The sequence below is a fragment of the Ambystoma mexicanum genome, chromosome 7q, assembly GCF_040938575.1.
Source record: "Ambystoma mexicanum isolate Mex_15411 chromosome 7q, UKY_AmexF1_1, whole genome shotgun sequence".
Taxonomy (NCBI): Eukaryota; Metazoa; Chordata; class Amphibia; order Caudata; family Ambystomatidae; genus Ambystoma; species Ambystoma mexicanum.
Genome location: NC_090941.1, coordinates 1,017,146,098 through 1,017,172,346, shown reverse-complemented (window position 1 = coordinate 1,017,172,346; position 26,249 = coordinate 1,017,146,098). Strand labels below are relative to the sequence as shown.

Below are 26,249 nucleotides of genomic sequence, written 5' to 3'. Positions count from 1 at the left end.
AAATGGAATGCTGGGAAGTGTGGGAGTGGCTTGAGCACTTAGAAGAATTAGCTAAACAGCAAAAACAAACCGTAAAGAAAAAAGTTGTTACTTTCTCCAGAGACAGATAGTCATGTCCAATTGTTGTAGCTTGGTGGAGAGCATACCAGCAGAATTAACTTTTTTCAAAGAGCACGAAAAAAATCCAGGAGCACAGCCTCACAGCCTCAACAGCCCTTATCACAACAGGGCTTCTCACAAAAGCATGCGCGCGCAATGGCGCGATCACGTTAGTTCAAGTGGAATGCTGGGAACTGTGGGAGTGGCTTCAGCATGTAGAAGAATTAGCAGCAGAATTCACTTTTTTCAAACAGCACGAACAAATCTAGGAGCACAGCCTCGCAGTCTCAACAGCCCTTATCACAACAGGGCTTCTCACAATATAATTGTATATTATTGGATGTCGTATTTGTAAAACTTGTATGACTTTTAGCCGAAATAAAGTTATGAATGGCCTTGGGCTAAACCCATTTCCTGCAAACCAGCAGAGGAGAGGAGGAATACCAGGATGTGAGAGGAGGAGAGTGAAAGCACAGGAGAGGAGAAAATGATGCACATCTGGAAATGGGAGAAGGAGACAGAGAAATGTTGTTTTAGAAGATATTAAAGGGGAAAATAAGGGATACAGAGAGATGTGGTTAGAGGTGAGATTACAGGAGAGCAGGATGAGTATGCAATAGAGTATTAAGGAGGAGTTTGAAAGGATAGTCGAGAAGGAGTGTATTCAGGATGTGTTTGGAGGAGACATCTCGGGGTAGACAGATGAGTATGTCAAGGAGGAGGTTGGAGAAAGTGTTGATTAGGAGAAGGCGTTTAGAGATCATCAGAGGTAAGACCAGAGTAAAGTAAGAGAGGAGCAGACACACCCTACTTCTGAGGGGTATAAGTAGAGGAGAGATGTAGGTCCGTGCACATTGCAGAGAGTCGAGCGGGTGGAAAGGAGACATAGACAAGAGCAGAATTAGGAGTAGCAGAGGTCACCTTGTTAGGCACAAGACCATTGTAACTTGTCGAGGAAGAAGACAAGAACAGGATGTTGGACATTTGAGCCATGACCTTAAGGCAAGTAGGTTTCAAAGATAAGAAAACACAACCTATAGGAAAGCAAATGGCCATCCTCTCGGTGAAAGATGATGTTGCACTGCCCAAGGCTAACAAAGCCCAACATTCAAGCTCATGCAGGCTGTGAGATCCAGGAAAAGGGATCACTCAAGAAGTGAGGACTACAAATAGAGCGTCTGAATCGATTGACCAAGGAGCCAAGCAGTAAGTGTGGGGGTTGAGTGACAGGGAGAATAATCCTGTCAAGTGATTCCCAGAATGAGGAGTATAAGCCATAGAAACGTTCGTTTACATCCACAAACCTTTGCTAGGCCCCAAAGATTTTTGTTTGAAACTGCAGACTTTCGTTAAAGCAAAGAGAATACATACAGTAGTGTTTGGGGGGTGGGTTATCACTCCAAAACCCTCCGAACCTCAACAGGGAAATAAACAACTTGAAACATATCTGGAGTGTTGTGTCAGATGTAGTGTTCATTACATCTGTAACATCATGTTTATTTTTTTATTGTGTTTAGCCGAAAATTCGACTTTTCACATTAGAATACAGGTCAGTTAAAGTCAAAATTGAGACACAATTGCATATAAACACAATTACATCAAGATTTCATCAAATACATTTTTTTACAGTTTGATAAAACCCAATTCAATCAACAACTTCAAAGTTTCCGAAGTCAAAAAAGTCTCATGGCCTGCTGACAATCTTCTCCAAAAGGCCCGGGTGTTTATCCACTCAATATTGGCAACAAATCAGGAGAAATACTTGGCTCTCAGAATCTTAGTAGCCCAACATTTTGACATTATATGTCTCAGATTGTGAGTTTGCATTTCCCCGCAGAGGTTACAGTAACCATCCTGATATTGCAGTTTATTACGGATTCTCAAGATTTCTCTTGTCCATACTAAATTGAGTCAAACTTTTAAGAATTCCGTTCTCCAGCTTGAATTTGGAAAACGTAGCACATAGGAAGGAACTGACCCTCTTGGTTTATCCATAATCGGGAATGATTTAAAGATCATCATTTTACTGATATCAGCTCTAGTTAGAATCCAATCCACTGTCATTAAGGACTTTTTTACTTTGTTCAGATTCGTTCTCAAATCCACCTCAATTACTTCACAGGTAATCAACATTTTTAAAGCATCAGCCTTCAGACCAGCAAGTACCTTACAATTACCTTGCCTCAGAAGAGCTCCCACGTCTTCATATAGTGAGTTCCTCAGAAGATTTAGTATTAATCTGTAGAGTGAAACTACCTTTGAGTCCAAATATGCTCTTAAAGATTGTAAACCCAGCTCATATCGTAAACGGGCAATGAGGAGAGATGCTGGAAGAGTTAAAACCTTCTACCATATGTTACCTTCGATTTTCACCCAATTGACCTTCCGGACACGAGGCTCAATTTCCATGCCGTATAAAATGGCTGGTGTAACTTTCCCTCTATAAAACTTTATCATCGGGAGAAAGGAGAATCTGAAAAAAGAATATACAATCTTCATCTGGCACCTGCCTACTCACAGCACTTGCATCTGCACACCCTCCGCCATGGAGGTTCGCACTTACTCCTCGTGCGGCTCCAGTCTGTGTAGCACTCAACATTCCTAACACTTCATCTGTGGTTCACCCATGAGCTCGGACTCCCCAGCACTTACCCCCCTCTTCCCTCTCCCTTGCTGCACTTGCACATTCTGAATACTCACAAGGCATAGCAGGTTTGTCCCTCCTACCTTTTTTGCCCCCCTCTGCTCTTAAATATTGTGTTTTTATTGTTATTCCCATGCTTGCTCCCTCCCTGCGGACGCTTTGAAACAGTATTTTCTTATTGCATAAGAGCTTAACAAGCAAACAATAAATAAATCAAGTATTGCAAAAGGCTATAATGTTTGATTTGGCATTGTTGATTTGTAAATCATATTTGAAGCGTATCGTCAAAGGGAGTCAATAGACGTTGGAGGCCGTTGGCCGTATAGTCTAGCAGGACTATATCCTCTGCATAAGCCAGCCAATTGATTGACTCTGAACAGATTTTAGAGCTGGCTAATGCGTGAGTATTAAGTGTTTCTGCTAGGTATGCTAAATAGAGGTTAAAGAGGTAGGGAGTGAGTATGCAACCCTGCCTCGCCCTCTCTCTCTCTGGGTATCTGCAAAGACAGATGGCCTTGTGCGTCCAATCTTATTTGTATCATGGTGTTTTCATGTTGATGTATAATAATCCAAAGTAGACCTTCCGGCATCCCCCAATACTTTAATTTAAGCCACAAACAACCTCTGTTAATCATATCAAAGGCCTTTGACAGGTCAATCCATGCTCCATATAAAATAGGACCAACATTTGAGCAGGACTTATCAGACACAATACTCAATATCAGACCATTCAATGACGTGGAAAGGCCCTTGCGAAAGTCAATTTGATCTTTAGATAGAATACCTTCTTCAGCAATCCAATCCCCAGCTCTCGCAGAATCATGCCTGAGATTTACTATCGGCATCAAGAAGGGCGATAGGGCGGTAATTAACTAGTTCCGCCCGATCGCCCTTCTTGTATATGGCAATAATAATTGCCTGCTTCCAAGAGGCGAGACAGCACCGGGCTGCCAGTATACCCTAAAATACAAGCATCATTGAGCCCATACCACAACATCACTGTTAAGGGTCTGATTGGTCAGCCCATTGGGACCTGCAGGGCTTGAGCCAGAAGCCTTGATTATTAGATTGTCTATGAGCGCCTGCCCTGAGCTAGATATAATTGCCACAAAACATGATTAACTTTCTCTATTTAAACAGTATTGAACTCCATAAACAAATTCCCGAAGTAATTATTCCATGCAATCTCTGACACTGCATTACCTAGGAGGTGGCCTTGAGAGGTCTGGTGTTGGCTAATCGTCAATCAGAGGTTTCTGGAAATCTCTGAGCCAACCCCCTCTAGCATCATCTGGCCATCACGGGAACTGTGCAAATATTTGTGGCTCCTAGACCAAGTTTTGTAGTCGTTGCATAATTATTTTCTTCAAGAGGATTTTCTCCTCTTGAAGAAAATAATTGTGCAACAACTCTCAACCGTTGAATTCTTAAGAGCCTGAATAGATTTTATTAGTTCTCTTTTCCGTAAAGATATCTCCTCATGAAAAAAGTGCTTATGACTGCTAATTCGTTGGCCATCTTTTACTATTGCATGGGGTGGGTACCACAAAAATTCTACAAAATGTTTTGGAGCACAGTACCTTTCAAGATCAGAGTCTGCACTCAGGCTTATTGCACTCGATATTTTCTATTCACTGTGCGGCCCCATCTACTGAATTGAACTACTCTGTTGTTCCCAGAATTGGAATTCCTCACCGCTGCCTGTATTCCCAATTGAAAGGATGCTGTTAGCAGGTTATGATCACTAGAACCCAGCTCGCTAATTGTGAAATGTTCACACTGACTGAACAAGTAATCTGTTAGAACCAGATAGTCAATTATGGATCCTGCTAGCCTGTTCTTCCAAGTTCTAGCAGGGACCAGGTCCCAGCTGATGTGACCATTCGTAATTTGTAAATTCCAGTCTGAAAAGAAAATCAATCATCTTTCAAGATAACTTCTGCTCATGTGCTTCCTACCCAAAAAACTTCCAATCGTTAAGCAATGAGAATTTAAATCTCCAGCCAATAATAGACCTCCGTGTCCATACACAAAATTCACCTTCAGAAGCAGAATAGATAATCTAAAAACAAAGATAAGCTTAAACACGTGGGGTTACATTAAAGATTAAGAATCACTCTTGACTTGATTTCACGACCCACTCGAAACGAGGCCCTCACAGACAGAATCCCTTGGACTTCGGCACTAATGAGACCTAAGTCAATCATGCACGAATTGCATGCATAATACTTTTCCAAAATGTGCAATTATCCAAGGCAATACTGATTAAGAGCCACTATCTCAGAAAAGAAGTCAACCAATGGATTTGCATGACGGCTATAATGGGAGAGTTTGCAGACATCTAGTTGCAGTTCATGCTCCCTTGACACAGTCTCCGTTTTTTGCTTCAGTACCACCTATAAACCAAAACCATTGCATTGGCGTACCGGTAGGAAAGAGATGGCATATGAAGAGGGACACTCAGTTTGTGGGTCTTCTTTTTTTATTTACCCATCCATTGATGGCCCACAGCCATGCTAATTCCTATGGCCATTCCCACCCACTACCTTTCCCTTCCCAAACACATCCCTTGGGGTCTATTTGAGCCAGTTCTGTCCAGAAGAATCATCAAACTTTAGTTTGCCAGTGTTTGTTCTAATCAGCCTGCTGAGAGTAAATGGCTTAATTGCAGCTGTAAAGGCTACTGGTGTAATACAAAAGTCTTAACCAAGCGTGCCCTCAGCCACTTGACTTATATCTCTTCCATGCACTGAAATCCTGTTGAAAACAAGCAGAGACAATGCCAACAGTTTTGGCTTGAGGTATTAGATGAGCATTTGTTCGGTATTGACATTATATGCTCAGGTAATCGCTCCATTTTCTAGCTTTTGCGATTTTATGTCTAGGTAGTGCGTCTACACCCGTGCATAGCAACTGCCTATTCAAGCCTTACTGACAAGCCCAAACTGTTAGCGTTGCCAATGCGTGTTTTGCTGTTGGATGGGAGCCTCTGGAAAATAGCCTGACAGCATCTAAGGGAATGGCATTAACAGGGGAATCTCTTGTGAATTCACACTGCATTGACTTGTAACAAAGAGTCACTACATACCTGATATGATATGGCATTTATAACGCGCCTATACACAAGTGTTTCAAGGCGCGAAATGTCCTTAGAAATGTATCTGTAATGCTAAGGTGCATGTAATAAAGAGCATATGGCAAATGTTCAGTTCATCCTACCCATATCTGCCCACCTCCTCGCAGCCCTTTCTCCTCATTTCGCTGCTTTTTTCATGTCATGTTTGTAGGGGGGAGCACGGTATGGGTACATACACCATAATAAACACCCATTTTGAGAAAGAGAAGGCCTTGCAAATAGAGTTTTTTAGAGGATTATGGCAGGAACAGGGTAGCACAACTTTTCCTCTCTATGTGCAGCACCTTCATGGCCTTTCCAGTGTCGGCATGTTCTTCATGGAAGTACCGTTTAGGGAGCCAGGCTGCTGCTTTCCTGCATGTAAGGGAGTAAGTAGTCATTTGAGCTATGCCACATACCACTGAAGTGGTCTTTAGGCGCCGAGGCTGGGCCCGAGTGCGTTCTGGTGCCACACCAGGGGAAGCTAGACTTGGGTCTGCTGTGTTGAAAAGGAAGACCGGCAAAACGATTGGGAGGGGAACAGCAGTAGCCTGTAGCACATTTGCTGGTTATGTAGGTCGTGTAGGAAGAGGAAGACAGAGTAACATGCTTGTTTCTGCCTGGATGTGCGAGTCCCCAGAGTTCCTGCATTGTTGTGGATTCCCCAGACCCCCACCCGCCCACCAGTCCTTTCCACCCAGGAGAGTTAGCGGGACTTGGGGAAACGTAGAAACCCTTGTTCCGTGTTTCTTTTCCCTGCCCGTCACGTGTGGAGTGAGGACCTTGGAGACTCGCGGGATTGTTGCTACTTGTGTTGCAGTGTTTTTCCATTCCATTCTGACAGTTCTCCACCTTATCTTGCAGCTTCACGGCAGACTCGGACACGGAAAAGGAGGAGTGGGTAGAAGCCATGCAGCAGTCCATTGCCGAGGCACTTTCCAACTGGGAGGTGGCGGAGAAGATCTGGTCTCTGGCGGCAAACCGGCAATGTGCAGACTGTGGTGCCCCGAATCCAGAATGGGCTTCTGTCAATCTTTGTGTGGTTTTCTGCAAGACATGTGCAGGTATTTACTTTGCTCTTCTATGTGGCGAACGAACCCCTTCCCTTTCCTCTCCCCAGTGGGCCCAGCACTTTCAGACTGGGAGAGGATTAAACCAAGCCTTGTGTGTAAAACGGGGGGACAGAGTACATTTCTTCATGACTCGCCGCTCGCAACTCGTGTGACAGTCGCCCGGGAACCGCAAAGCATCATTTCTTCCTCTTACCCCATCCCAGTGACTCAAAATCAGCACATCTATGATCCTCCGAGGACTGTGAGATTAGGATTTGCTAGGGAAAAGGTTGCAAGAGAGAGAAGACGTTGCACTGTAACGTATTGTGACGTCCGGAATAATCCAACATTCCCAAAACATTTCAATCTCTAAACGCCCAAAATATTGAAATAAGGAAATTAACGAGCATGGCGCCTGATGATAAGTATGCACAAAGAATATCACGCGCAGTGAGGTCATTAAAATGGCATGGTGCACACAAAAAGGGATTCGATTCTTTCTCAATTTTTATTTTTTATATTGCTCCCCCTTCAGGAGTAATGAGAACAAAAGTAATCTAGCGTTTGATGGTGGGACGATGTCTCTTCACATGATGTCGTTTTGTCCGATTCTGCTTACTGGTCAAAACAGAGAATGAAAGGGCACCATGTTGTGTGTGTGTGTGTGTGACTGCCGTGGGCATACATTAATATTATTGTGTGCTTAGAACAATTTACGGCTTCCCATTAATAATATAGATATTCTAATGGTTAATTGAACCTCAGAACAGTGAGAGTACAAAATAGTCCACCAGCAGGATTCAAACCTGTAGTCCCCAGATAGCAGAGAGCTCTGCCAGGGGCACTCTAACCTCGTTAGCTGTCTCGGCAACTTAAGTGGCCACCTTCAAGCAGAATTTAAAATCCAGAGATTTGCTTTCATTTGGAATGTCAGTGCTGCTTTAATCACTGCCGTGGATTACTGGTGAATTCCTTTATGACTTAAATGTGTTGGCACCCAGAGTTCAGAAACTTTAGAGAAAGTCAAATTAAATGGAAAGGGCCTGCAAATATATCCTCACTCCCCAAGCTATAGTTTAGTGTGTGGTGTTCGCAATATAAATATTATTATTAATTCTCTTATCCCATTACTTCGGGTGCAAACTGTTTAGTCTTCTTGTAGGCCACTACACATATGGCATGATACAGAAATATTATACCTCATTCCAAGCATATTATGGTCTGAATCTGCATTAGAAGCCTCCACGAACCCTGAAGCCAATCACAACATGAATAATGCTGGCAGCTCTGCTGGGACAATCCCACATCTGTTCTTGGCAGCCAACCCCATTGAGATTTTTCTTTTTGTCCTGCCTTCCTCGGCTTGTTCCACACCTGCCTCTCCCTGACACTCTTCAAACGTCGACTCTATTCTATTCTGCCGTCCCCTTTCCTCCATCCTTGTGGGCATCCCCAAGCTGGGGACGGTATCAGAACCTTTTGCAGCAGAAAATGTAGCTTCCCCTCTAAATTTCGTATAGTACACAGGGGCATGACCTCAGGCGTGGGAACACCCCGCCGAGGCCCGCCCTCTGGTACCTCACCACAGTCCCTTTTTCTGCATGGATGGTGTCGGACCTGGCAGGCAGCGCAGAGACTTCTTTTTAGCTTTCCGCTTGCTCCTTGTTTGTTTTTTCATTCCTTGTTTCACTTCCCTTTGGTGCGTTGCCTCCCCCGGCTCATGTTGACCGGAGGAGGCTTCACAGGGTTGTGCGTCCTGTGACCGTTCGTTCCCGGCCTCAGAACCCCATGCACTCTGTCTTGAGTGCTTAAGTTGGGACCTGACCACTGCTGAGACTCATGTTCGGCCTGCAACGCTCTCGGTCACAGGGCATTGACGAATCGTTTGTCGTAGTGGAGGGAGATCTTCCATACTTCTCCTCCGTCCCACTTTAAGGACTTCGTCTCCAGGACCTCTTGTCAAGACAAGGTAGGCCCTTTGTTCAGCACCGCTCCACTGTGTGGCAACTCCTTCTCGTGGTTCCCATGGATCAGGGTTCCTCGTATACAGGTTCTGGTAGGCCCGCGGCCTCTAGGGATACCGGCTCCAAGCCCAGGGGACCGGGGGCTTTTACAGGGTCGGAACTGAGGCCTTACAGGCTACTGGCTCCTAAGCTGAGAGGCTCAGGGGCCCTAACAGACTGTCCTCAGAAGGACGATTAGGGTAAAGGATCGTCGAGTGCCACCTCCAAGAGTCTGCCCTTTGCTAGATCCACCACGGATACCGGCACAGTTGCCGAGGGCTCCCAGCCTACCGTAGCTCGCTCGAAAGCTATGAATCAGGGCGTTACGACTACCGGCTGGCTGTCTGAGGGGTCAGCACCTATCAGAGGCATCTCTGAGGTCGACGCCTCCTGCTTCAGGTGCAAGACCTAAGCTGTATCCTCTCGTGTCTGAGGCCTCTCTTGGCTTAGGGCCTTTGCGTTCTTCCAACCCACGGCGTGGCGCAAGTCTTCAAAATGGCGAAGCGGCACGTGGCGGGGCCTGCCAGGCAGGCGGCCATCTTGGATGCAGCTCAGGGGCTGCCAGTGCTTTCGCCCATCAAATGGGCTTTGCAGGATGATCCCAGCCCCCTTTCCTTTGGAAGCGACAGCAGATCCTATGGTACAGGTTTTCGGTCCCCTCAGGGCTGCATCTACCCATCACAGCCGTACGGCTACACGGACCAGGAGCCGCAGTGCTTTAACCAGGAGCGGAGGCCCAGTGCCTCGGAGGGCCGGGTCCCTAGGGATCAGAAGGCTTGTGAGGACCACTTCTTCGAGCGCTTCCTCCTCATGTGTTCCCCTCAGATGAAGAAGCTCCTGAAGGACATTTTGAAGAAGGTCATACATCAGGTGACTCCACCTCAGCCCCCTCCTATGGGTGCTTCTCCCGTGCCTCCTGCGCTCCTCCTCTGGTTCAGGCCCCACTAGTTGTTCTAACCCCCCTCCTCCTCCTCCTGTACCACCAACGCCTTCCCCTCAACAGCCGTTGGACCTGTCTCCGGCTCCAAACCTTGGGGGGACTCTGCTGGCATCTGTGTCCCAAGGCCCAGTTTCCCCTCGTTCTGGAAAAAAAGGGGGGGACACGACGATGGCGACGATGACGCCCAGGACGATGAACCCTCAGCATCGGTTAAGGCCTTTCATGATCGCCTTCAGGCCCTGGCAGAGTTTTTGAGGTCCCTCTTCCCGAGGAAACCCCCCAGCAGTCGGTAGTGCTAGCAGAGGTATTGGGCAAATGCACAACGTTCCAGTCTTTCATTCACCCCCAGAAGGATGTCCTGCCGGTGGAGCGGAAGGTCTGGAAGAAGCCCAGGGCCAACGATCTGATGAACCAGAAGTTGGACACCATGTTTAGGCAGACGGACGGGGAGCCAATCCTCCTGGCCTCCCAGCCACAGCCCCATTCCTCTGTGCTGGCTGCGGCTTCGTTGTACTCTAAACCATCGTCTTTGTCTTCTTCCTCCAACAGAGCCTCCTCCAGTTGCTTCTCCAAGGAGGACAAGATCCTTGAGTCCTTGGGAAAGCACTGTTACTCCATCTTAAGACTGCATCTATGGCAGGCTAACACGGATGCCCTCTTGGCTGCAGCTAACAAGAACCTGTGGCGGGTAGCTCAGGGAATTTTTGCTCGACGTCCCTTCGGACAAGCAAGCATCTTTCAAGGCCGGGCTGGCAGATGCCCGGGCCATTGCTCAGGACTTAATGGAATCCTCGGTTGGCCACATCAGCACAGCCAGCACAGGGCTGTGCTTGGGGGGCGAGAAGAAAAGGACAGCGTGGACGCACGCCACAACGTTTTCAACTAATGTGCAGGAGCGAATTCTGCATCTGCCCTTTGAGGTCGTGGACCTTTTTCATTCATCTACCGATGGCGAATTAACGAAGAAGAAAGCCTCCACTCAAACTGCCAAGTCCTTGGCCATCCTGACAAAACCAGGTCAGAAATCCTCTCCTCAATCCCAGGGTAGGACTGAGTTCAAACTCTGCTCCTTCTCCGACTTAAAGGGGTTCCCAGACCGCGGTACACGAAGACCTGAGAGGTCACCCAGCGACAACAGGAGGAAGCAGCAGAGGACGTTGTGCAGGTTTTTCCGCTCCACCGCCTCTGACACCAAAAAGTAGTGATGTCAAGGTCGGGGAACATAGCTCGCCCGTGGGGGGGCCGTTTGGCTCTGTTCCATGACACCTGGAAGCATCTTTTCAGCAAACCATGGATCATATTCGTAATCTCCACGGGCTTCAGTCTTCCTCTTTGCCTCTAGCATCCTCTCCTCCTCATTGTCAGATCAGGAGCCCGGCTCTTTTGTGGGAGGTCCTTTCGCTCTTAGAGATGCAGGAGATAGAACCGGTTCCTCTTGTAGATGGGGGCTACGGTTACTATTCCAGGATGTTTGCAGTATCCATAAACAACCAGGCTGGCCTGAGGGAAGTCCTGGACCTGTCATTTCTAAATCTGTCTTTACTGCTGGAACGCTTCAAGATGATTACTCCCGTGCACATAGTCGAATCTCTGTGTGCAGGGGACTGGATGTGTTCCCTGGACCTCAAGGATTCATACCTGCATGTACCCATATATCAACTGCATCGGAAGTTTCTACGGTTTACGATTATGCCGTACCACTTCCAGTACAAGGTGCTGCCTTCGGCCTGAACTCAGTCTTTGGCCCTCATTACGACCCTGGCGTTGGACCATGGTGCTAATAGCACCATGGTCCATGCCGGTAACTTACTGACTCCGCCATGGCGGAATGGGGAATTACCGCACCATTCCGAGGTTGGCGGGGCGGTAATTCCCCATGCCGCCATGGCCCTTCCCCATTCCCATTTTTGCCCCATAGGGTTCAATGGGAATGGGGAAGGCGCCAAGTACGGTGCCGCAAATTGCGGCACCGTAATTAGCACCAAGGTCCCTTTGCGGGTTGGTTTTTAACGCCTGCAAAAAGCAGGCGTTAAAATCTCCAACCCGCAAAGGGACCTCGTAATCAGGCGTTAAGGGGTTAATGGCGCCGCCACCTTTTACGGCGCCGTTAACCCCTTAACGCCAGGGTTGTAATGATGGCCTTTGTGTCTTCATGAAGTTGATGAATGCAGTGGCGGGCCTTCTTCTCTGGGAGGACCATCATCTACGCCCTTATCTGGATGACTGGTTAGTGAGGGCGGGGTCACCCAAAGGGGTAGTGCACTCCTGCCAGAGATTAGCAGATACCCTTCATCAGCTGGGGTTTTCCCTCAACCAGAGGAAATCACAGTTATGCCTGTCTCAGGAACTGGACTTCAGTGGGTGTTCCCCACGCCAGAGATGTGTAGGTCCCTCTGCAAGGCGGTGGGTCACTTTCTGGCCAACTCGACCACCTAGGCATGGTGGTTCCAGCACATTCTGGGCCTGATGGCCTCCTGCGTACTCACTGTACAGCATGCCCACCTCAAGATGCGGTGCCGCCAGCTTCACCTGGTGGCCAATTAGGCTCAGATGACAGGGTCTCAGTCGGGCAGAATCCCAATGCCCCCGCTCCTGCTGCCCGGTCTTCGCTGGTGGCTGATGGAGGACAATGTCTCAGGATGGAAGCCCTCCTACATATCAATCTGCTTGAGCTCAGGGCAGTGGGCCTGGCCCTCAAGGCGTATTGCCCCTCATCAGGGACAAGTCGGTTCTGGTCAGGATGGACAATTCTACTTTGATGTTTTACCTGTCCATGCAGGGTGGCTCCCCCCTAACTCCCTCCTCTGCATGGAGGCTGTTTCAATCTGGGAATGGGCCCTGACTCGGCAGGGCAGAGCAGTGGAACATCTGGACCCAGACAAACTGTCCCTGGCGGCCTGGTTCCTGATCAGCTGAGGCTTCAGCACGCTCACTTTTCAGATGACAACTGGGACATAATTCACCAGGCCAGGAGGCCTTTGACTCGGTCACAGTATAAGAGCAAATGGACTAGGTTCTGCCATTGGGCTTGTGACAAGGGTCTGGACCCTGTCTCCTGTTCTTTGCATGACACACTGTTTTTTTCAGCACACCTGGCTCTTTCTGGAGTCCTGGTGGATACTTGCTGCACCTTTTTGGCAGCCATCGGGGCTTGCAGGAATTCCCCTGAGCATGTGTTTTCGGCAGCCAATCCGGTGGTTAAAGGCCACCTTAAGGAGTTGTCTAGGCTTATTCCTCCTGAAGAGAGGGTCCCTGGAATGCCCCTCTTCACCCCCCATAAGCATGACAGCCCGAAGAGCCAGAGATGCAAGATGCCAGTCATTCTTTGGACAGCCCCAGGTGGGCCAGTGACAAATACATATGCAAAGAAATATTCTCTCAGACCGCCATTCAAACCCTATCCTGCAAACGTCATCATGGATACAGGTGCCCCAACACTGATCGTGGATCGAACCGCCCAATGAACATGATCAACTAATGACAATTATCCTGCGGTGCTGACGTCATTAGAGACACCACAACATAGTAACGTTAGCCATGAAGCAGACTTGCATTCACGCATGATGTTACATGGACGCACACAAGCACACACGAAGAACATGCTTACACCGTTCTGTAGCTAGAGGACAGATACATATACATACTGTTGAAAGCTTTTATTATTTTCCTCATTAGCCAAATGCAGAAACGCAGAATGCAAGGCAAAGAAGAGATGCAGAGCAAGCTTGCAGCAGCTTATTGCAACTAACCATGTAGAACTACAGGATCGCATAAGGAACCTGGAAGAACCAACATTCTACTAACCTATATAAATAGCACAATAAAGGCCTATAGCAATTATAGCATAACCATAGTAGAGTTACAAGAAGCCACAGGCCTCAGAATGAAGTCAAAACAGAATCAGGGTGCACAAAGCACCAAGCTCGGGCTCACAGCCAAGGTCAGAGGCGAGCAGAAAATTCCTAAGCTAAGAGACCAGGAGCCATCTGCAGAAAAACAGAATACATCCTCACTAATTGCAGAGCAGAAATCCCAGTTCTGCGGTCTTCACCCACATGGTACAGCTGAGCCGAACAATGGCTATTTGCCCATGGTGAGAAGAGGAGCAGTTCCCAGTGAAGCAGACAGGAAATAATACATACAGTGTTTTACAATGTTGCATCCCTGAAGGCACTCTCAAAGGCAAAGTAGTAATACTGACTGCAACCCTGGGAACACAGTCTTTCTCATCACCTTCAGAAGGTGCACTGAGCTCTGAGAACTGAGAAAGGTTCCAGGCCTGGGGAAATCAGCTCCAGCCAATCAGGAAACACTAATTCAGGGGCGGGTGACAGAGGGTAAGGGCCAGTGGTAATCCTGCAACCATGCAACAATGTGATAGATGGTTTTTGGGGATGGCTCAGGCAAGCCACCTGACATGCGAGGGCCAGTGGAATAACATCTATATGTGTCAGCCATAGGTGATAACACCCCAATAACCCAATCAGGCAGGCTCTTAGGTTTTTGGGGACAAGCCCTGATTTGTGATGTCAGAATGGCACAAAATCTCCTGACACAGGCTCAGGAGCTGTGACTGCTGGAAACGTCTTTCCTGTATGATCACGGTCTGTTATGGAAAATAAAGGATTGTTCTAACCTGCCCTTGGCTGAGTCCTCCATTTGTATGCCGGGGCAGGGTTTGTTGGGCCTTGGGTGCCTTAAACTGTGAGCGTGTAGGTTGAACCTTTCGAGCCAATGGCTTCTGTGGACATCCGCTTGGTGACGCTAAAGACTGTTTTATTGGTGGCTCTCACATCTGCACCCAGGGTTAGTGAGCTGCAAGCATTGTCTTTGTGCAAGCCATTCACCACATTTCACGACGACAAGGTCATCTTGCACACTCACCCAAATTTCTTAACCAAGGTGGTCTCTCCATTTCAGCTGAATCAAGAGATCTGTCTCCCGGTGTTCTTCCCGAACCCGCAGTCGGCTACAGAGAGGGACTTGCATTCCTTGGACCAAAAGAGAGTCTTTAAGTTTTATCTCTCTCTGACTAAATCCTTCAGGAAGTATGAGGTATTGTTTGTGACTTTTGGGATCTCCTCCCCCGGCTCTCAGGCTTCTAAGGCTTCCATCGCCCGTTAGATGGTTCAGGCCATTTCAGAGGCGTATACGGCCAATGGCAAACCTGTTAGTTAGGGGATTCATGCTCATGCATTCAGAGCCAAGGCCCCGGCCATCACGTTTCAGAGACACGCGTCTTGGGATGTCATCAGCAAGGCGGCTACCTGGGCCACTCCGTGGACACTATTAACTGGACACCAGCTCCATGCAGAGTTTGGTCAGGTGGTTCTGAAGAACCTTTTTTCTTCGTCCTAGTTATGAGGCAGGTTATCAAAGCTCCACCCTATGTTTCTTTTTCAGTGGAATCAACCACAAGGATGGAAGAAAGGGGATGCGACGTATGAATAATTAAAGTTACTCACCGTAGTGACTAGAGTACTCATAGTCCATAGTCCCCTTTCCTCCATACGCCCCCCCCACCCTCCCCTGCCTGTATGCCAAGGGCTAATATGTGTAAGTGTAGCAGGTACCTAAGCGTCCCATGTGTTCAAAGGGAACTGAGGTGAGGTGCTGGAGGGTAGGGCCTCGGTAGGCGTTGCCACGCCCAAGGCTGTGCCCCCAGGCGTTACATGAACTTTAAAGGGGAAGCTTTATTTTTCACTGCCAAAGGTTCCAAGACCATCCCTGTGTTGGGGACGCCCACAAAGATGGAGGAAAGGGGACTATGGGCTATGTTTACTCTAGTCATTACGGTGAGTAACTTTGGGTTCTACCCCTCAACTTCTGCTCTGTCTCTGCCCCACATTGAAGCCCATTTGCCCAATACTCCCTATTTCCCTGCAGACTGCCTCCCACACCCACCTACAACCTCCTTTTTAGTTTTGTCTATAGGGTGGCACTTCATTGCCACCTATAAGCCCAAACTATTTTATTGCAGTACAGCTAGAAGGGAGCTGGCATGCGAGGGGACACACTGCTTGTAGCTGTTGTTTGGTTATTTACCCACCTATTGACTGCCCATGCCCACATTCATTTCGAAGGCCGTTTCGGGCCAGTACTAGCCTCTCCCCACCCAAAACACATCCATTGGGGTCTTTTGTGCTATCTTTCCCAAAGAGTAACATCAAACCTTGGCCTGTTTGTTTTGTTTTAAGATGTCTGCTGAGAGGTAATGGCTTAACTACAGCTTTTAAATGTGCTGCTGTTGTAATAAAAATGCCTTAACCAAGTGTGCCTGCAACCCCTTCATTTGTATATGTTCCCTGCACTAAAGACCTGTTAAAAACGAGCATGTTTGATTTGTGATTGCTCATGAGTAGCTTTAAATTGGCAATGCCCATTGCACGCCGTCATTACATTTTATTGAGTGAATGTATTCTTTACCTCTAACCATTTATTTAGTGCCCTTTACTTTGTTTGTCAATAAATAAATAAATAAATAAACTGTATCAATGAAATATATCGAAATGTCTTATTCATATTGGACCTTCGATACCTGAATATCTGTGGTCATTATTGGTCCAAACTGTGGACAATGGGTATGAAAACACACAAAATTGATTTTCAATACAGAATTATACATTTGTAACCAATGTTGTTACTGAGCTGGCAGGGACATTTGCACAGTGGAAGCTTTCAAAAGGTAAATACTTACACGTCCTTCATTATTTCATAGTTTCGTGCATATGTGTTCTATGCTTGTTCTGCGTCCATTCCTAGTTTGTCTAAGCCTAGGCACACTTTTTTCTGTGACTGCTTTTTCAGTGGCCACGTGCCAAATGCTTGAATTTCCCATAACTTTTCCTAAACTATTTACAGCGGCTCTTTTTTATTTTCATTTGCCCTGTATTAGAGACTGGAGTGGGGGCACGAGAGGGAAATGGTTCGGAGCAAATCGCAATATACGACCCTAACCATTGTTTTGCTATCTGAGGCAAATCAAAATGCTTTCTTGAAGTATGTCCGAGCTGAAATGTTTTGCTTTCTTAAAGTGGCAGGAGGCCAGAATCACAGAACTGTCAAGTTTCCTGTGGCCATGTGCGAGGTGTGAGAAATCCATCCAGTCCTGTTTTCGCTTGACATTCTGGGACTTGTAGTTTTTCAAAATTTCAGATAAGAAATAAAAACAAGTAAAGAAAAAAACCAGGGCTGGATGGCCTTCACACGCATTAACACTTGAAACATAAAAGATCTGGAATTAGACGTTTGCGATTGAGTGGGGCTGCAACTATTGGCGTGGGAAGTGGAGCTAGGAGAGATATGGCCTGTAAGGGGGGCACACATGCATTGGGTATTATTTGGATATTTATCCACTCATTAACTACTCATGGCCATGCTAGTCTCGATGACCATTCTCAACCGCTACCTGCCGCTCCCCAACTAAAACACCCTCCCCACGGTATCTCTTTGAGATAGCGCTGGCCTTTTAAGGGGAAGCCTATGTTATTTATAAGCAGTCTTCTGTAAGATTATAGCGTATTTGCAACTATAGACCAGCTTCTGATGCAGTAAAAATGTCTGTGTGCCTATAGACACTTGTTTTATAATCAATAAGTGTATCTTTGCATCTGTTCCTTGCACTAAATTCCTATTAATATCAAGTATTGGAAAGACAAACAGTGTTGGCTCTTGTAGAGGCAATAGATAGACATTTTCCAGTCACTTTCATAATATACCCATGTGCGAACACCATTTGCCAGCTGTTAGCATCTTATGGCCAGATAGTAACATCTTAGCAGTGCCTGGAAAATGTCTCTCCCATGCTTATATCAAATCCAAAACTGTTGGCTTTTCCAATGCTTTTTGTTTTTGCTTTAACTTTTTGTGAACATTCGACCAGAAATATGGGTATTAATCACGATAGTGTATGTGTGGATAGGCTTTACCCTATGGAATATACTGACCCCTCTTGAGACCCGACACATTTTAACCTTCCCCATTGTGATACACCCGTAGCTTGAGCCAGTCGGCAAAGCTTCAATGTTTTATCTTTAGTTGAAAAAAAAACTGTGCCTCAACACATCTGCTCCAGTTTTACAATCAATGAAAAATATTGTAATGAAATATTGTTTGTTTTTTATCTCTTAGGTGAGCACAGAAGCCTTGGTCCAGGAGTCAGCAAAGTGCGCAGCCTTAAAATGGATCGGAAAGTGTGGACGAAAGAGCTGATTCAGGTACCCTTGTCACTATACTTTTTTCTTCATGAAATATCGTGTTGGGATTTCAAGGGCTTTGTGGAGCTCAAAGCCATCATACAGCAGCCACAAAAAACGAATTTGAGTTTATAATGTGTAAATGGAAATCTAGACATGTGTGACCCACATGGAGATGACTTTACAAGGGGGAAGATGAGATGGAGCATTTCATTTTACTTTTTGTTATGGTTAAAATAACCAACCTTATACACATTTTCACAGCAAAAGAAAACAGAATTATTCACACACATTGTATCAGAAATTGAGAAATATCAAAACACTATAAACAAAGTTATCAAATCTATCATATAAAATTGAATACATATCCTTCCAAAATAACATTAGCTATTTTTCATCCTTTAAGATAAAGAGAAAAAACCAAGAAATAGGAGAGAGAGGAAAAAAAATCCAAATAAACATTAACTATTTCAGCGCAATAAAATCAGTCCCACTGCACTCATAAACCTCAGAGCGGCTATAGTTAGTGGTATTTGCTAACCACTCATCATTCTTAACCAAAGATCCTCCTCTGAAAGGGTTTGCTGGTCATGTATAAACATGCCAAACAACTTAACTCTAGCGGCATGTAAAGCAGGACAGTACGGAAACAGATGCTCTCTTGTTTGAACCGCCCCTTCGGCATTACAGAGATTACATGATATATTAACTTCCTTCTCATGAGAGCATACTGACAGAATGTCACCTGTTTTGAGAGGGTTCATCCTGAATCGGAAAAACTGTAACCACCCTAATAAATTTGGGACACTATGGAGGTGTAGCAGAAGAGCCCCTGGTGGTTTGTGTAGAGAAGCCCCTCAATGCTCATACCAGAAAAAAATACAACCCACTAGGGAGAAAGGCCCAGGACACTTCTGGCAAGGGGAACAAAGTTTATTCTCATAAAAAACAATTACGTATTAGCAAAAAACTCTGCTGTCATGGAGCGCTCTGGCAAAATCAGCACTAACATTAGGTGTTAAAGGTAAAAAGCATCACATGTGACGTACATTGCATAGGTTACAAATACAGGTAGCTGGTTGGTGCAACCCTATACATAGGCAGCCTGCTCCATATGGGGCGCCAGTTCATTGGTCTCAGCTTCTTCTATCTATCTTCTTCAATGTGGGGTTCTTCGTAGCACATCAACGGGTGCAGGGCGTTTAATTGCCAATTAGAGGCACAAATCATAGCATGCCCTTTGGAATGGATTGTGTTCTCCCACGTATTCCTCATCTTTAATATTCATTATCCAGCTTCAGTTGCTTCCGATTTTTTTTTTTTCAGCAGAGGGTGCTGTGTGTTGATGGCGTCGACTCGATGTCCCTCGAGGCTTTGCGTCTCGAGGATGATGTCATCGAAGGCATATATAGTACGCGCAGCGCCCTTTTGCTTCAGTTCCGTTTTTCCGCAAATGCTTTAGCTTTTAGAACACAGCGTGCTTCTTCACTTTCGTGATGACTTTGTTATTTCGAAAGAGAATCGAGAAAATGTCTTCTTCGTCAACACCGACAACCAAGAAGACCAGGTTCAAAAAGTGGTGTGATTGTGGGCCAAAAATGTCATTGACCGATTCACTTTGCATATGTCTGTGGTGTCTCGGGGTAGACCATAACAACCCTGACTGGTGCAAGTGCCAGTCGATGACAGGAAAGGCCTTGATGGAACAAAAGGGGAAATTGAAAGTAGGTCGAATCCCTAAATCTCCTACCCCAGCCAAAAAACTTTCGACAGACAAGTCGAGAGGCGACTCTCCTCGGAGGAAGAAGGTTTTTTTGATAACACATTTTATTATATTTTATGCAATGAAATAACAACATACCAAACCTTAATTGTAAGACTTCGCATACAGGTGACAGAGTAGCACGGATAAATACATTCAGATATAAGCAATCGCAGAGATACCAGTAGTGTAAATACATTGGACGGTAAGATAGCTGGCAGTTTGTGCGTCCTGGTACTGTTCAAGACTTCTGAGAGGATGGTATTAGCTGGTGTAGGCCTTATACACTTTCACAACAATACAATTTGACGACATTATAGCAGAGTTACATAGTCTGTTCCCATTTTCCCCAGATCTTATCTGCTTTGCCCGGGCAGCCTCTAGCCTGGTAGACTCGGCGTTCCATCAGGATGACTGAATCCACGTCCGTTATCCAGTGACCATATTTTGGGGTGTTTTCTGAGCCCCACAATTGTGTGATGTTCCTTTTAGCAATTCCTGTGGCTGTTGAAACAAGCAGTTTTTCAAATCGAGACAATTCTACTGTATCAGCGATGCCCAATAGAAGGAGTTTGGGCTCCGTTGGAATCGGGCGGCATATGGCCCTGGAGAGTCTTGCGCTGCATTTGTGCCAGAATCGCTGTATGCGTGCGCATTGCCAGAGGATATGATAGAAGGATCCTTCTGTTTGTTTGCACCGTAGGCAATTGGGATCGGATGTTCTGCCCCAATTGAACAGAGCTATTCGAGGATAGTATATCCTGTGTAGTATCTTAAGTTGTACTAACCTAATGCGTGCTGAGATTGTGCATTCTCTAGGGTACATCAGGATTTCAATCCAGTCTTCAGGTAATATAGGGCCAATATCAATTTCCCATTTCGCCTTCAGATTCAGCAGTTCCTTTGTGGCAAATGAAGAAATGGCATTGTACATGGTAGATGTAACTTTGTTACTCACACTGTCAACAACTATATTTCTTTCTATTGGCGTGCATTCTGGCATGTCAACAAGTTGGGTCCTGTGCAAAGCTAGTGCGTGCTGCAATTGCCCATAGTGATATTGTTCAGTCTCTGGGAGGCCATATGCGGTAGCAAGCTCAGGGAACTGTATTAGTTGGTCATTCACGATTATCTGTTGGATTGTCTGTACATCAGCTGCGGCCCAGTTTGGCCATTTCGGGAGATCGACAAGGTTTGGGAGCCTAGCATTGTTCCATATGGGTTGGACTGGGGTAATTTTGTTGTCCCAACCTAAATGTTTATTCACTTCTTTCCATACCAAGACAGTATGTACTGCTATTGTGCATTCGGGCGGGCGGGTTTGTTTACAGTTGAGGCTTTCAAGTGGGGACATACCGTGTCTCGCCGCTAGCTCTGCTCTTATGTGTGGGATGGTCGGGTCTCCGTGTAGTATGTCATTGACTGTTGCCATCTGAGTCGCCCAATAATAGATCTGGATATTCGGGAGTCCGATTCCCCCCTCCCATATCGAGCGCTAGAGAGTTGAGAGGGCAATTCTCGGGCGTTTCCCACCCCACAGGAGTATACGTGTTGTGGTATCTATTCTGTGGAATTCCGCAGTGGGAACATGTAGGGGGGCGTTCTGGAGAATGTATAAGAAGCGGGGTAGGGTCAACATCTTGAAGAGTGCCGCCCTTCCTAACAGTGTCAGTGGTAGCGCCTGCCAGTGGACTACGTCTTCTTCATATCTTCTGATAACTGGATGTAAGTTTTGTTTTATGTAGCTATCCAGCCCGTTGGTTATTAAAATACCCAAGTATCGGAACTGATTGGTTTCAACCTTATATGGGGAGCCGGATGTCGGTATACAGTCTACCCCTTTAACTGGGAACAGCACGGATTTAGACCAATTTACTTTGAGTCCGCTGAAGGTTCCATAATCTATTAGGAGTTGTGTGACCACGGAGCAGGAGGCCGCTGGGTCGCCCAAGTATATTAGGAGATCGTCTGCATAGAGGGATACTCTATCTTCCCAATTCGGGCCCCATCTGAAGCCAGTCCACGTGTTGGTATCTCGCAGGAGGGCTGCTAATGGTTCTATTATTAGTGCAAATAGCATTGCCGAAAGTGGGCAGCCTTGTCTGGTTCCCTTGCCTAATCGGATGATGCGCGACGGCCACCCATTTACTCTAACTTCAGCCAGTGGGTTATTATACAGGAGTTGTACCCATCGTATGAACGGTTCCCCGAATTGCATCTTGCGCATTATGGCCCATAGTGCCTCCCAATGAACAGAATCGAATGCTTTTTCAAAGTATATGGCCAACAGAGCCAGGGATTGTTGTAGGGCCGGTGCTCTCTCTAGTGCGAGATGCAATCTACGAATGTTCATTCTGGTCGACCTCTGGGGCATGAAGCCACATTGGTCCGGATGGATCAGAGATGTAATGACTACTTGTAATCTATTAGCTAGTATTTTAGCTTCACTATTAATGAGGGATATGGGCCGATAGGAGGTGCATTCTTCTGGGGGCTTATCCTTTTTGGGAATTACTATGATGCTGGCCTTGCGGAGATCTGTTGGGAGCTCGCCATGTTTTAGGGAGTATTCAAACACATTGAGCAGGTGAGCGGTTATATCCAGATGGTTTAGCTTTTTCCAGATGTCCACTGGAAACTCGTTCGGGCCAGGGGTCTTGCCTGCTTGGAGTTGCCCGATGATAGCTTGGACTTTCTCGCCGCTGCTTGCTGGCAATACGCGCTAGATTGCTAACTTTTTGGGGCTGGGAACGTGGTCTTTGTTCATGTACGTCTGGGCAGTGTCACACAGGATGACCGGGTTCTATCTCACGTCCTCGAAGCTCTCAGCGCCCCCAGGGACGACGGCGAGATGGGCAGGAGTTGGCGTAGGAGCTGTTGGGGTGCTCCCCGCGGCACGGGGCACCCGCGTTGTTTTGTAGCTTTACTGCCGTGCTGAACTCTCCACGTGTCTCGTGGCGATGGGATTCCTGCGGCCTATGTGGGGAACAGCGGGGTCCGCCTCGAGCCGCGTTGGTCCACTGCCACCCGCCAGGGGACAAGGATCAGTTCTCCTTCCCTCCCCTCTCCTTACCGGCATAGGATTGTCCGCAGCAAGGCAGCCGGGGAGGACGTGCGGGCGCTCTACGAGGAGCGGAGCACCCGCATCCGCAGCACAGGGGCCGGATTCCGCCTCGCATTGGCCCCCTCCGGCGAAGTGGGGATGGGGGGGGCTCTCCGGCGCTTTCCCACGCGCCCGATCGGGTGACAGCTCGATTCACCTCAAGCTCCTTCCGACGCGGTGGGCACCAGGCTGTGTGTTCCGCACGTCCGCCGGCAGCCGCCTGGGTCCGTTGCTGTCCAGGTGCGGCGGGAGGGTCTCCCCTCGCAGTTGTGCGCGCGGGAGCGCCCGAGACCACCTCAGATAGTCGGTGTAGTCCGGCAGCTGGGTAGGCGGGCAACCGCCGGCTCGAAGCAGTTGATTCCCTTTCCAGAGCCGATGGGTGGGTAATTGCGCGTCGCTCGTTCTCTCCTGGGCCTGATGCAGCTCCAGGCCTCGCGGTCTCCGCCTCTCGTGTCCTCAGGCGCCCATCTTGGTCTCCCACCACGGTTCGTTGTCTGTGATCTCCGCGGGTTATATCTCGCACCGCTCGCACCGATTCTGATCCGGGATGTTCTGGATCAAAGCAGCAACGTTTCGGACGTCTCTGCAATAGTTTTGGGACTCCGCAGTAGTATTTTAAGAGCAGGATGAGTGAAGGATTGGGCTGGCGGCCGGGAGCGGCGAGGGATCACGTCCTCATCTTACGCCCGCTCCACTTATACCTGCTCGGAGGAAGAAGGTTGTTAGGAAGAATTCTCTGTTTAGGCTGAATTTCCTAACCTAGTGAGTCCCCCAGCAGCTTTGCTGGATTTTTGGGGTTTATTTTTTTCTCCTGCCAAGAGTGAGACTCTTTTACCCTCACTCTTGGACATGACTTAAGAATGTTCTCTGTGACTTGCTATGTGCTTATGGGCTAGGGGGTAATTTTCCCCATAGGCCATCATTGGTTTTTGAATGTGTGTTACACAGCACCCTCAGTGCAGTAGCACAGGGGTGTCTTAGAGACCCCCAAACATAGACTCCACACCCTGGGACTGACTACTGTCTCCCTGGGTCAGTAAAGTTACCATTGACTTTACTAGTCTTAACTTAGGAACTTAACCAGTACAAACCATCCTACTGTGGAAGTACTGGTAGGGGCAATTAGATTTCCCCTGGGTCTGTTGTCGAGGGGGTACTGTCCCGTCCCCCCTCGCCGAGTTCTGGCTGGTGGCAGTGGATACCACGGAAATATTCCACCGGAATATTTCCCAATGGGATTTCCCATTGGTTTTTGATACACCACTTTTTGGTGCAATGTTAAAGATACCGCCGGTTTATTTAATTAATATAAATTCACCGGTTGGGATTTTTTGCCGGAACTCGCCGCCAAAATGGCGTCTAGGTTCACTTCAGTAACCCTGAACCCGAGTCGAGCCTTTGTTCCACTTTTGGCGGGCTTCTGCACAGAAGCCCTCCAAAGTGGTGCCATTCTGTCTGGGTACCACAGGGGCTGTGGGAGGGGGTTTAGGCACCCCGGACCGAGTTGCCTTGCCAACTCAGGTCGCACTCTAGTGTGATTGGCCCAAGTGGTGAGCCACCCCGCTCACCACTTAGCATGTTTGAGTGACAGATATGCTGTATGAATGGGGGTTTGCTGCATAAAAGCAGGGTGTTTGGGACTGGTTCTTCAGAAGTCGCCACAGGACCTAAGAAGCCAAAGAGGGAGAAGCCGAGCCGACCTGCCAAGACGACACCACCGGTGAAGCCCTGCAGAATCGTCTCACCACTTTTCCCGACGACAGAGGAGATCTCCCGCCGGAGAGTCTTCTTCCCTTAACTGGTGGGGACAACCAGTTGCTGCCTTCTTTTCGCCGTCCCGAAGCATCTCGTGGCCGCCTTGCCTGTGCCAAGCACCCCGGCCAGCGGGCTACCACTTTTTACCTCAACCGCGAAAGAGGGGTAAAAATCCTTTGTGACCGGAGAACTCCACGGCTGGCCTCATCCCTGGTAGTGCAACGACCTGCAGCCTTCCTCCCCGTCGAGATCACCTCTTCCTCGGGACGACGCCGCGACTTGCACCCACTACCAGGAACGACTACCACCGCTGGAGGAATCTTTCCACTTTTAAAGGTACTGTGTTCCGCCCGGCCTCCCTTGCCACCGATTGTACGGGGTAGATTTAGCCCTCGGCTCTCGAACCTGGGTAGGTCTGGGACACCCTAACTAAACTTTTCAGAACCATAGTAAAACCGTTTTCTACTCACCTGCAAAGACTTGTGACGTTGTGTGATCTTGGGCACATTTTCGCCTGGCTCCCTCTAATGCGGGCCCCGAACTAATTCTCCTTGTTCCACTATTGACTGTCTTTGCTAACCTTATGTGAAAAGTGTTTTACCTTACTGCTCTCTTTATTTTTGCCTTTTTCCCTCCCTTTTGGTAATACTTGTTGGAGTACCATCTAACGTTAAGCGCTCACCTCTGGTTGGAAATAAGTGGTGTTAACTTAGAATTGTCCAAGAAACGAGTAGGGATGTACATATGAGTAATAGTAACTGTGTTTGACTTTCTTATCTTTTCTAATGTGCTAGTGTAATTTATGAGTGTACCTTTAATAAATAAGTTTATACTTTTACACCTAGCTCTGGTCAGTGTTTGCTTGTGCTAGTGTACCTCTGTACCTATTGTGTATCCTCTGTATACTGCCTAACTCTTCTTGAGGGAAGTCTGACTGCTCAGCCACAGCTACCACAGTGAATCTGTGTGGTACAGACTGCTACCAAGTGGGTTTACTGCCAACACCTGTAGACTTAAATCTTTTGCAGTGGTCCCAGAGGGAACTGCACAGGTTTCTGCCTAACACTGGTGTACAGCGGTGGGATCTGTATTGAGTATACACTTTAGAGTACTTTTGAGATACCTTAGTGCAACTAACCACAAAGCTTAAGCACAAGAAAGAAAAAAGTCATTTTTAACCTGTCTACTATGGAAAGTTATAGTCAAGAGTCCCTTGCTACAAAAACTGCTGATTGTCTAAGACTTCTCTGTAAGCATAAGAATCTCATGACTAAAGGAAAGAAAATAGAGCTAATAGAAAGGTTGTTAGAAAACCAAAGTCTGGAGGATGGTCCAGAGGAACCTATTACTCCAGCCAATGTAGAAAGCAGCAATGATCTTGATATGGAACAAAGTATTGATGATCTTGGGTCAGAACCAGAAGAGGAGGATGAAACTGTTGTAGATAGTCCCTCTAGGCCTCTGTCTGCTCTACCAGCTGTACCTACTGGACCCTTGCCAGGTCCCACATTTAGCCCTCAATACTTTGAACTAGAGAAAATGAAACTTGAATTAGAGTACAAGAAACTAAATGCTGAAACT

General features: G+C 47.2%; 1 protein-coding gene across 11 annotated transcripts in view; it reads left to right on the top strand.

The window, feature by feature from the left end:
- Nucleotides 1-26,249, top strand: part of ARAP1 (ArfGAP with RhoGAP domain, ankyrin repeat and PH domain 1) — a 2,533,956-nt gene that overhangs the window by 1,669,735 nt on the left and 837,972 nt on the right. For all 11 annotated transcript variants that reach the window (XM_069640265.1, XM_069640269.1, XM_069640271.1 and 8 more), the window contains 2 exons: nt 6,723-6,922; nt 17,984-18,069. In XM_069640265.1, coding sequence (XP_069496366.1) covers nt 6,723-6,922; nt 17,984-18,069 — 286 coding nt within the window. The remainder of the gene's footprint in view (nt 1-6,722; nt 6,923-17,983; nt 18,070-26,249) is intronic.